The following is a 12,523-nucleotide window of genomic DNA, read 5'->3' as shown; positions in this document are numbered from 1 at the left end:
CTTGTAATTTAAACGCAAGATCATCAGACTCCAAAGTCTTAAGTAACCTCCATGTGAAGAAGATGTAATGTCACGCTGTGTCTCAGTCCCGTATTTATCTGAATATAGCACTTTTTCTCCCTGTGCTCATGTTGGACTTGGAGTTTGTAATACAATAGTGACATGTCGACCACATGTCAGTATTTTTGTGTCAATTTTGAAATTGTTGTCTGCTTGGGAAACTGCAACTATATGATAAAGGGAAGAAGAATATTAAGAACAAAAGTAGCAAACTATTTTGACAGAGGCTTTTTGCAGCTGTGATTATGATAATAAAGCTCTGTTAGATCGATATAGTGTTGGGTTAGGAAACCGATATGACTTGAATTAGAGAGATAAAAAGTCAAAAACATGCTGGTAATGTTTTTGTTCTTCAACACATCAGTTCTCTTTGTCTTCATGGACCCAATTTTAGACTTTTTGACCCGATTGTTTTGACCTCTGGCTTGTTTGCATCAAGTACTGTAGGACGTAATGTTAAAACAGCCAAGGGAAAGACGATTACTTGTCAGTGCAAAACTTCATTTGATTTTTCAAAAATATGCACGACATGAATGGATAGTGCTTTCAGGATTTTCGAGACTTTTCGTGCCACTTCTGCTGTTGTCATTGTAGCCTTCCGTGCTTGAAAGTGAAGGAGAAGGGTTATTCAGTTTGTTACAAATATTTCAAAACTACTTTCAGCAAAGACTGACACACACAAACTTTCTGCATGGCCTTTTTGAATCATCCATATTTTTTCTGAGACTCCAGTAGAGTTTTAGCATTCGAAAATGCCACACCGATGAATCAATATCGCCACTTAACACTTGATTCTACGTGCCTTCGCATTGTGCTTCTGGGACTAAATAAGGATTTTCTCTCAGCTACAGCTGCTTTGTTTTTTCGCAATATCACAGTCAAGTCAGTCTTTCCCGGCATGCAGAATTTATTTAGAAATCCAGACTTAAATAAAGGTGTTAATCTCACAAAAGTGTCCTCCAAATTCTGCCTTGTTTCTCCGTCTGTGTCATCTTTATCTTATCGGTAAGCTTTATTTTCTTCCCACTTCTAAAGATAAGCCTCTTCACTGTCATCCTTGGAAATAATTCTTGCGACCCACGAATTGGGAAAAGGTTGCTATGAGGACAATACGTTCCTTTGTAGCAAGACGGAGACTGAGAAAAGCCTTGAAGATGGAAAGATGAGCACAGGCGGCACAGGCCTGCAAAACGACAAGAAACATGTTTCTGTGTGTGTATGTGTGTGTGTGTGTGTGTGTGTGTGTTTGTTAAGTAAGCTTGTTTGCATGCATATGGCTCGCCAGTAAACAGAGTTACGATCGACTGATTGAATTTTTGTTTGCCATTCTGTTTATCCGTCTATGCTTTTTCCTTCTACTCTTGTTCCCCAGCGATCTACAAAATATAGGAGCGCTTGCGGCTTTCATGAGGCAAACAGATGAAGTGAATAAAAAGCAAACATCAATTTTTGATTCTTGAAATCTACAGTAAAAGGAAAAAGGAGGTGAATGGTTCAAATAGGAAACTGTTCACGCTCAGAGAGAGTGTGCGTGGGCACGCAACTCAGGTTTAAGATGGAGAATAATATTGAAACAGTAATAAGGCTGAATATCGAAGAGAGGATTTGGCAGTGTGTGAAATGCGTGTTTAGGTCAGTTGCCCTCACATGCACTGTCTGCTACGACTTGTTAAAGGTCGGGATCGGAGCACGAATTTACACCTTCGCCTTCCAAGTGATAACTCACACAGGTTGCCCCTCCATTTCTCTGCATTCACTCACCACCACCATTATTCAAACACGAGTGTCGGAGCGACTCTGGATGAAAAAAAGGAAGAAAAAAAAACGTCTTGAGGAGAGGGGACATGTTATTATTACTGCGGAGGTGGGCGGAGATTTGACACTGTGTTTAGGTTTGCTGTTGCTGTCCCTCGCCTGCGCAGCTAATTCAAACCACTCCGGCGCAGGCACAGAGGCGGGCACGCTCTCATTCATTCCTTTTACGGTCATCGATGCCCTCATTTGAGATACTTCCGAGATGAATCACCTCTACGCTTTATTTTCCTGGACTCCCCCGCTTTCCCCTAAACCAGCCACGACAGAGAAACTTCCCAGAATATCCTTCATCCTCCTATTGTTTCATAGATACTGTCAATTATCGCGCTCATTCTCTGGTGACGAAAGCCAGGCTGAAAATACAGGAAGATATTAAAAGCAACAGATGTCAATTAAAGTCGAATCAGCGCTTTAATAAGGCGCCAGCACTGTCAAGACCGCTCAGCCGGTCCGTCTGAGCACCTGAGCTCCACAGTGCCGCGCACGCTTCCTCTAATTAAACACAAGCCAACAGTCGAGAGGTCGCGTTGTCATTCCTAACTGCCGTTATCTTCCGGGGAGTCTCGCTTTGATGGCGCTGTGCCCTCCTCCTCCCCCTTCATTTTCATCTTTCTTCTTTATCTTATGCTCATTTCGGTTCTCCTGTTTTCTCACACGTTTGCCCTCACAGTTTTTGACATCTTTTGCCGTGTGATCGTCGCGGCTTTGAAGGCAGCTTATCGAGCCGTTGACTGAAGCGTCTCCCGGCGATATTTATCCCAGCAGCCACTGGAAAGATCGCAGGATTGTTTAGCAGATAGTGAGGGCCTGGAGATCTCCTCATTTTTCTTCCTGTGTCATCATGAGACTTGACATCTGACATAAAAAAAAAAACAAAAAAATTTTTTTTTGTTTGTATTTTTTTTATTTTTTAGGAGGTGTAGCCAAAACAGGGCAACATATTTTTCTTCTATAAAACATGGTCTGACATTTATTTTTTTTTAATAATTTCTGACATTTGAAAGCCCAAACAATGGAGAATCGAATCAATAACTTCACTTTTGATGGAAATATCTATTTGCTGTACTATTTTCAAGAAGCGGCCATGACTCAGCTGTCAGAGCAGGTTGTCTTCTAATGTTTCTTCTTCTTTAAGATTTGGCTGGGCTTCAGATCTGTCGATTGAACTTCATTTTGGTGCAATTGATTCCTCTGCTAAGGCCCAAATATGCTTTTTATGTCCAGGAGAAGGGTTGTAGTAGATTTTCTTGCCTCCACACACTTATTCACACAAGTATCCGTGCTGTAAATGCATTAAAAAAAAAGCTGAATAAAGCCGTCGGTAACCTCGTGTCATCTCTCCTGTCTTCCCCTTCCTCTGTCTCGCGCCTTCAGGGAGCGGCGTTGCAGCAGAAGGATGCCGCTGGTGAAGCGCACCATCGAGCCCCGGCACCTGTGCCACACAGTGCTGCCAAGGAACATCAAGAATGAGCTGGAGTGTGTGACGAACATCTCCTTGGCCAACGTCATCCGCCAGCTCAGCAGCCTCAGTGAGTAAATCGGGAACAGATGCACACGTTTTAAATTAACGCAGCTTCACACTGTAAGTGCTTTAGTATGAGCTTATCGGTAGAGCAGCTAATTCTGTCTTTGGAAAGAATATTCTGGGTAAATAATCTGATTTTTATAGCGTTTCTAGTAAAAAAATATCCTCTCTTGGTGCATTTAAAGATTTAAAGATGGCCACAGTTTAATATGTGTAAATCCATCCACCATTATTAGATGTCGTTTCAAGTATTATGAAGTAATTTTGTGCTTTAAAGTGAATCAAAATTACTGTATCATAGTAAGTTTGTAGTTGTAGCTTCAGTTCATATATTCCTGACGTAAATCATGTGATGGGAGGAGAGAACAGAAACCTGCTGCATTTTGCAGTATATGTTCACAATTTGTGTCACGATTTCGATTCCGCACACAGAAGACTTGTGAGCGATGAAGTAAAACCATTTCCTACGTTTAGCAGGGCAGAGTCTCAAAGCGCACACAACTCTTGAAATGTCTCACTGAATAAAAGAGAAAGCTTTTATTCTCTTCGGCTCGATCTGCGTCTCTCTCTCTCTCTCTCTCTCTCTCTCTTTTCCTGGGTATCACACGGCTGTCTCTGCTGAGACATCTCTAGCTCTCACATCTCTATCGGAGCAGTCAGCCTGCACCAATAGGTCCCCTCGAGAGTTCATGTCACTCCTGACACAGTGCCTCTCCGATCCTCGGCGTCGGTAATTGCACATCTTTAAAAGTGTGACGACTGACACACAAAAAAGAAAAGCACTTTGATTGTGTTTGACTAAAGATTTAAGTTTATTTCTTTCAGAAAAAGGACTGTTGGCGGGAACCCGGAGTTACATCGAAGTGTTCCACACCCATTAAATTCTGTTCAGCGATCTGCAAACGCCTTTAATGAGTCCATACAATCAGTTTCGCAAACAAAGTGGTTTTGGTTTCCGGAGTGGTGTCGTCTAATGGTGTCTCGTGTTGCGTACAGGTAAATATGCAGAGGACCTGTTTGGAGAGCTGTTCAATGAGGCCCACTCCTTCTCCTTCCGGGTCAACTCCCTTCAGGAGCGCGTGGACCGCCTCTCCATCAGCGTCACACAGCTGGACCCCAAAGAGGAGGAGCGTGAGTGTTATAGCCACAAACACACACACACACTCACTCACTGCAATACAGGCACATACACACCAACCATATATAGACCCAAAAAGCAACAGACCACCATTTCTACTTTTATTTTTACCTCAGTAACACAGATATGTTTAGATTATGTGAAATTCTGATTATCATAAGGAGGTTTTTAAGGAGCTGACTGAGTTTGTGTGTTTTATTAACTAACAAAGTTAACGCAAAATGTTCACGAGAGTCAACTTCACTTTAACTTATTCAGGTTTAGTTTAGAAAACAGAGTGCTCCACTGGCCAAAAGCTAGTCTTGTCCCAGAGATGACCTCAATCTGTTAGCTGAATACCGCCAGTGAGCCTCAATTTGTTACAAATAAAATATTAACACACTTTCTTCTTATTTTTCAATTCATTTCACACGAAACAAAATCTGTGTGTGTCTGTGTGTGCGTGCATGTGTTGCTGTGTTCCGGTGTTAATAGCAGTTATTAAAGGTACAGGTAGCTGTGAGACGGCGTCATTTTTCACCCCCAATAATCAAAACCCGGGCCTCTGCTGGAAGCACCGTGCCAGAGAGTCCCCTTGGCTGGATCCTTGTTTATCCAATAACAGCATTTTCTTTGTGGGGTAGAAATTGGCTGTGTGGCGAGGCCGTTACTGTTGTAAGCTATAATAAGAATGAATGGGATAATCTCTGGGACCGTCAGGTAAGCCAGGTTAGTCTGAGAGAGGCGAGGCAGGATGACAGGACAGCCAGCGGAGAGTGCAGTGGGTGCAAAGTAAAAAGAGAGAGAATCACAGCAGTATAATACTACGCTCCAAGGCTCCGTATCGATTTCCCATGGGCCGGCAGTGTGTTTACGGCTCTGCACAATGCTACTCTAACTGCTTCCTTGTCACTGACATAGACAGTAAAATGCTCACTCAGTTGTGCTTGCTGCTCGTGGCTTTCCTGTGAACGCAAGCAGAGGCTCTGCCGCCGTTTTACAAGGCAATGAATTGTTTTTTTCAAGGTTTTTTTTTTTTTTTTGTAGAATCATGTGTTTGTTTTATGCTCAGTGTGGCAGTGAACCCATGCAGCTCTTCAGTAACTCTTTCTCCAAATGATCATTTGGCGCTGCACTTTATCCACCCGCTTTTCTTGTCTTTCACTCCTCCTGCATTGTCTTGTCATTGCCGTCTTTTCTCTCCTCTCCACCACTCTACGCTTCGTCCTGGCCCTTTCTACGCGAGGTATCTGTGCTAATTGAATAACCGTAAGTGATCTAATTTCAGAAGTCTGCTGTGCAGGTCCCAGCTGGTAAATGAGTTCATATTATCCTGTTGAGGTTGGAGGGCAAAGCATCCAATAATACCCACATCCACGTACTGTTTTTTTTTTTTTGCAAAGGGTAATATATCCATATGTATCCTATTAGATTGACATACTGTGGAAAATACCAGACAGTGTATGGCATCGCTCGCTCTGTGTTTCGATGGATCATTGCTATTTATGCCTTTAGTGTCGTCTGTTGTGCACATGTGCCCGGCACGCTGGCTTCACTGACACTGGATAAGAATCAGCTCAGTGGCAGTTTAAGTGTGTGGCTGTGGGGGAGAAACCGGCGGGTGGAGAGTAAGAAAGATGGAAGGATATAGAGGGACGGGTGCATAATACAGGGCACTGCAGCAAAAGGCAGTGGAGTGGAAAAGGAGTGTACCGCAGAATTTTCTGGGCCAGGTTGAAATGGCCCCTCCTGCAGGTTTCTCGGTTTTACTCCTCCGCTTTCATTTACAACCAAATCAAGCTGTTTCGTCAATGGAGAATCCCGCTCTCCACTTTATCTCCCACTACATATCGAAGATTTGTGAAATGAAAGTGACAAATCGTTAAAGAAACCCTCTATGTCTTGACTCCCAAAAGTAAAAGTAAAATTGACGGCTGTGCGACGAACGACTGTACGGAAATTTCTTTTAAACGCCGCCCTGCATCGCCCATCTTTACCCTTAAAAACGGTCAAACACACACGGCTGCACAAGCGTGCGCTTTAAGGCATAAGCATATGATTTGACTTGTAATTGCCTGTGTGGGTCTGTGGTTACCCTGAGAGGAGGCGTGAAGGAAAGGAGAATGAGTGCACGCAGGGATGGGCCCATAAATCAGGACAGTGGAGGGATGTAGATAGGAGGATGGGGGTCGGGGATAGGATGGAGGCGAGCGCAGCACGCAATGAGCGTTTTACAAACACTGCCTGCTAAACCTCTTTCTCTGAAGCTCTGTAAAACCTCAAATGATGCTGGGAAACTTGACGCCCTAAAATCATGCATCTGATTCAGTGGAAGCTAATTGGCGCACGGGGAATTTCATACCAAATGTATTTTTGTTACAAAAGGATATACAATTTATATCTGGTTGAAATGTGGTAGTATCCGATCATCACCTGTAAAATTAATAAAGTGTTGTTTTGGGAGATTGTCTTGAGCAGAGATCACATTTTGGTTCATAATTACTGCATTACTATAATTATACTCCAAGGTGTTTTTGTCTTGAAATAGTGTAAATGTTTTTAGGGTCTTCTAGTCGACATTTCAGCCCCTGATTTAATGCTAATATCTTTCTAACAACAGCAGAACCACAGGTTGGTTGGACGCAGTTTGCAGACATCTGAGCCAGTGAAACGCCGGGTGTTTGCAATTAAAAGTGCCTCGGCGATCGTACCGGAGGGACTGACAAGCCAGCTGGATGTTGTTAATAAGCCACTTAAAGATTTTAGAATGCTAACAGAGGAGAACACGCTATGAAAATGACCAGGAGCAGGTAAAACTGGAGCATGAGAGCCATTAATAGAGACTAATAGCTATTACCGATACTTCTTTACTGTAGAGAGCAGTTTTTTCCTAAAAAACAATATTTGTTCTATATATTTGTAAAATCAGATTATAAATTGGGCTCATCTTATATCGGATCAATATTCTATGAGTAGTTTATGGAAAATTAGTGATAAAACCAGTAATTTTCATATTAATAAAATCCTAAATCACACTTTTGTCACAGTATATAAAAACATTAAAGTGTTAGATTTGATTTTAATCTAGTTGTAGTTAAACTGTCTGCCTTGATTTTATTTACCCAGCCGTAAGATTGAAGACAGAACCGCAAAGTGCCGTGAGGATAAATACCATCTGAGCAGAGACTGATTCTTTATTCTGCGAAAAACCCTGCAGTGTAAACAACTTTGATAAAATCCCGTAGTATCCATTTAGAGATGCCTTTTAGGCACAGTTTAGTGACAAAAGCTACTGTTTGTCAGTGCACTTTTAAAAAAAAAAACCTGCTGATATTGAACTGAGCCACCGCCAATTAACGGCGCGAGCACGCCAAATTATGTTTCAGATTGCGGCGGCAGATATGATTCAAGTCGAGCATCAGTTGTTCAATTTGTCAGTCTTATCGGAGTGTTACCAGTCGCCATTCAGCACGAGGCAACTTAATGAGGTTGGGAAAGCCCGACAGTTGTTTTTCTGGTCTGCTGATGCATCATTTTTAAAGACTGCAATAATATGTGTGTCAAACGGCATCAGCATTTAAGATTTTCAAACACTGCTCGTTATTAAACATAAGTGGAAGTGAAGGCAATAACATCTGAATCGATTATAGTGTTATGGTTCCCAGAGAAGCACTGTTGCTGTTAAACACTTCTCCGGCGTGATACGGACAGACTCGCTCAGCTGAATTATGTCGTGTCGGACCATAAGGACACAGTGCAATATGGTGGACGACATGAAAGATGCCCGGCTGAAGGTCGGGGGAGAGACGTGGCGTGGAGCGACGTCCACCGTGATGCATGCAGTGTCATTGATAGCGGCTGAGGGCAAAAGTGCTTTATCGTATTAAATAATGCATGTTGTAGGGCAGAGCTTGCACACAGTCACACCTGGCTCACGCCCGGCTGACCCTTTAAAGGGCGCCGTCCCCCCCCACGCTGCCCTTTAGGTCTCTTTTTCCATCCCTCCTTACGTCGCCTCTCATCTGTAGATGGCCAGCTTGCCCCCCCACCACCACCACCACCACCACTGCACCTCCTCCGTCTTTGTTGTCCTCCCCAGTCTTCTCCCATCTCTCTGATTGATCTCTGCTCTGCCTCCATCTTGCGTGAATGCTATTTGTGGGCTGTCAGGCTCTCTTCCCCCTATCACTCTAGTCGGCCAAACTAATGGCCTGTATCCACTATTTAATGGCAGCGTTATATCACTGCACTGGCTGCAAGCCATTATGGAAGGCCACAAAGCCACCTCCAGTCCCTCTGGGCTCGCACCGTTTCTTTAGCACCGTCTCCTTCTGTTACTCTCTTTTTTTTTTTCTTCTTTCTTTCTTTATATATCCTATGTGCGGTTTCTACCTCCAATAATAGAACTTTCCCTTTGTGTGTCACTCTCTGACGACATCTCTTCAAGGTGTGCTTTTCTTAGTAGCTTGTCTGATTGACTCTTTTTTTTTTACTGGCATCTTTTACATCGGTTAAGCTGTTCTGATTTCTTCTCACTGTGTGTGGTTTTCTTGTTTTTTTCCACACTCATACGTGAAGCAATGACGCCCTCGTGGTGCACTGGTTTGAGTCCGGACCTTGAGAGTGTCGACTTCTGGATTTGAATATCTAAAAACCAATCACATGGAGGATGCAGCATCCCTCCGTCCATCCCTCCAGCTTATTTTACGAAAGAGAATTTCTAAATTGTTCATGCACATGTTTTCTGTATTCACAATTTGCACATCATGTCATGTGAAGGATGGGGGATTTTCAGAAATCCACAGCCAAGGTCAGAATGAAATTCATTGTCATTCAGTCTTCATGCCGTCGTCTGTATGGATGGAAATTGTGTTTATTCAACAAGAGAAATTGGACAGAAATAGTTGCAGCAATACAAACGGAAACATGTCTTCATTGTAGAACTCAGGCAGTTCTAAGCTTTGTGAAGGTCAATTAATGAAATCGAAATATTATTTTGAGCCGTTTTAGCAACGTTGAATACTTTCAAATTTATCATAATACCAAAGCAGTTGTCTATAAATCACTTAGATTTTTTTCATGATTGAAACCTGGATTGATCACACAATACATATATATATGATGTGGTAGAACATTCCATCAACGATAATTTACCCAAGATCAATTCTATGGAGTTACTAGACATGAAACACTCGGTCTGTTTCACGTTGGACAGAAATAGGACATGGCTATAAGACCAAACATACGTCCCACTCACATGATTATGCAGTTGCTGAAAGGACATTTGTGCATATAATAGTTGATCCATTACGGGTAATGAAAAGCAACTCTGTGTTAGAAGCACTGTGCTAAAAGCTTACTCAGTAGAAATCGACTTCTACGGTTTATACTTCTGTCTGCGCCAGCCAGTCGTGGTAATCCATGAATTGGCGTGTTGTCATTGTGAAAGATAAACAAGTCGCTCGTGCAAAACGATAATTTACTTCTATTGGTTTCATCTGTTAGACAGTTTAATACTAACCATGAGAATTTTGGGAAAAACATACTTGTTTTGTCACTAAAAAAGAGTTAATCTCACATGGTTTAATTGTTCTTTATTTCCTCTCACTGCAGGAGTCACTGTTAACTCTCACTATGTGCATGACAGTAAAGACATAAGGTTTTACATGCAAATGACACAACGTCACATGAGGAGGTGGAAAGCGCAAAATAAAAGTTAGAGACTTGCTTGTAAGCAGGAGCAAGGACGAATCGGAAGAGTCGAGCACAAAACAGAATCCGACAGAGGAAAGAGAGATTCGGGGATGCAGGAGGAAGCAAGGGAAATATAGAGCAGCATTTGCATTGAAGTACAACCAGGAAGAGAGCTGTTCCTGCATGTTAAAAGACAGCTTGGCCTGTGACTTTCCTTATCTGCCATGACTGTGTGTAGGACTGCATCTCTATGAGATAAGGGCTTGAAAAGCGAGGGAGAGTGAAATATAATTTACCCCAAAGTTGAATGCGAGCTAAAGAAGGTGTGTGTGACTGACAAGAACTTGCTCGCCTCTCTCTAGCTGAAGTGTTTAAGCCAGATGCTATCTGTCTTAGGGAGAGATATGAGGGGAGGCGATAAACTATCCAGCACTGGATTACTGATAAGAAGCTTCACATCCGGAGATCAGAGGCTCCTGCTGCACCTGCTGCCGCAAGATCCAGCACGCACACTTTACTTCTGCGCTTGTGAGGACTCTTATTGACATGATGTATTCTCTAACCCTGCCCTCTTGACTCATCCATAATTAAATAAGAAAAAAAAAAAAGGCATGACCTTGGCCCATATTTCTAAAGTGATTCCTAAAGCTGTGTCATAACCTTCTCACGAGCCTTTGAAGATGTGTCAGGCTGGAGAAAGAGCCCTCAATCCTCGAGTCTGTGCACAGAGCCAAAAGTACACTCAAGTACCAGCTCTCATTAGCTTCTGTATTCACCAACATGCATGCTCACAGTTCTCTCATTAGCTAAATGTCTTTACTAAATGAATTTAATTGGTAATTGAGCCAAATAGCTGGCATATGTAATTATGTTGTAGATCATTTAAAGGTATCAATCTGCGTGCGTGTAAGAGTGTGCTCCCAGGGTGTGTGTGCATCCCTGCATTGATTACTGTACTACGCCTCTGTGTTGCGGAGGTTTATGGCTGCCTCACCGGATCAGATCAGCATCCTGGCGCCTCTGCGCTGCCTCTTTCTCGTTCATCACTTTTGCACCCGCTTCGTCACCGTCTGACTTCCACACGCGCTCCCCGGATTCAGCGGGTCAGCAGGATATAGAGCTGCTGTTCAGCATACAGCAAGCGTAAGCAGGCACTCACCTGTTGGTCCTGGTACAGCGCTGTTCACCTGTAACAACCCTCGCTGTGGCTGTACTCTGCAGGCTTGGGAGTGTATCGGCACCCGCTCCTGACCTTCACTCTGTGGAACAGGAGCAAGGCAAATAACTTAGTGCCCTTCAGGGATCGCCAAGCCATCGGAATAACCCATCTCTTTAATGTTTATATCCTTTCCCACATCTCCGTCTTTTACTTTCCAATATTTTTGAACTTAAGCTCATCGTTACTCCCACTTATATCCCTGGCATTTCGCCTCTGTGATCACGGCGGGCAGTGAACTTGCCGTGGCGCTGTGGCTTTGACTTTGATTTTAGCTCTTATCACCAGTAAACCTTGACTTCACTTATCTAGCAGGGACCAACTTAAATTCATTCCACCAGACTGCCTCGCAAAACCATGGCTTCAATTCTTAAAGAATAATTCAGATTCTGTAAAGTTGAAGGGAAGTGAAAGTCGTATCAAAGGATTCGGTCAGGTGGGGCAGAATGACCAAACAAGAGCCTGTTTAGGTTCAAAGCAAAGTCTGATTATTACGACAGACATCACCGAAACTTCTGTCAACACGTATTGAAATGAAATTAAAAGGATATTTTTTGCAAATTTCTGCAGAAGAAGATGTTTAACCTCCATCAGTAAACAGATGTTCTACTTGCATCCCAGGCCTTCGTCGTCATGACAACAGCATTACATGCACAACTCCATTTATGTTAATACATCTTTGAGGGCCAGGCGCCAAACTTATAGATTCGTTTTCAATAAAGATCACAGTTTGTATTGTGCGAAACCTCACATACTCGAACTACAGTGTGTTTTGGAAAAGATCACATCTTACGTCTCTCATTTAATACATCTTTACGTAACTAATCTAGCACAATGTTGTCTCATTTACAATCTACGGTAATTACACTCATAAAAGAGAAACTATGGCCAAACTATGTTTAAAGCTACAGTAAATGCCCACGTCTTTTAAATGACGGAGCATTTTATCAATAAGTGGGCACTAAATAAACAGTTCTGAGTCAATAAAGCTGTCTCTGGGAATCCGTGAAGCGGTTTGTACCGGGCTCATTTTGAATAGCAAGCCAAGTACCCAGGTTGGCTCTTGGATGAAATCAGCTTCTCTACCGCTTTATCA

At 42.8% G+C, this 12,523-nt stretch overlaps 1 protein-coding gene across 1 annotated transcript in view; it reads left to right on the top strand.

Moving 5' to 3' along the window:
* The window catches only part of wasf1 (WASP family member 1), a 54,562-nt gene that overhangs the window by 20,738 nt on the left and 21,301 nt on the right, over positions 1–12,523 (top strand). Inside the window, 2 exon segments of the mRNA XM_030109921.1 lie at positions 3,250–3,404; positions 4,397–4,531. Coding sequence (XP_029965781.1) covers positions 3,272–3,404; positions 4,397–4,531 — 268 coding nt within the window. The 5' untranslated portion in view covers positions 3,250–3,271.

This window comes from Salarias fasciatus, chromosome 15 (genome assembly GCF_902148845.1).
Source record: "Salarias fasciatus chromosome 15, fSalaFa1.1, whole genome shotgun sequence".
NCBI lineage: Eukaryota > Metazoa > Chordata > Actinopteri > Blenniiformes > Blenniidae > Salarias > Salarias fasciatus.
The sequence above is the reverse complement of the archived record's forward strand: the minus strand, read 5'-3'. Positions and strand labels throughout refer to the sequence as shown.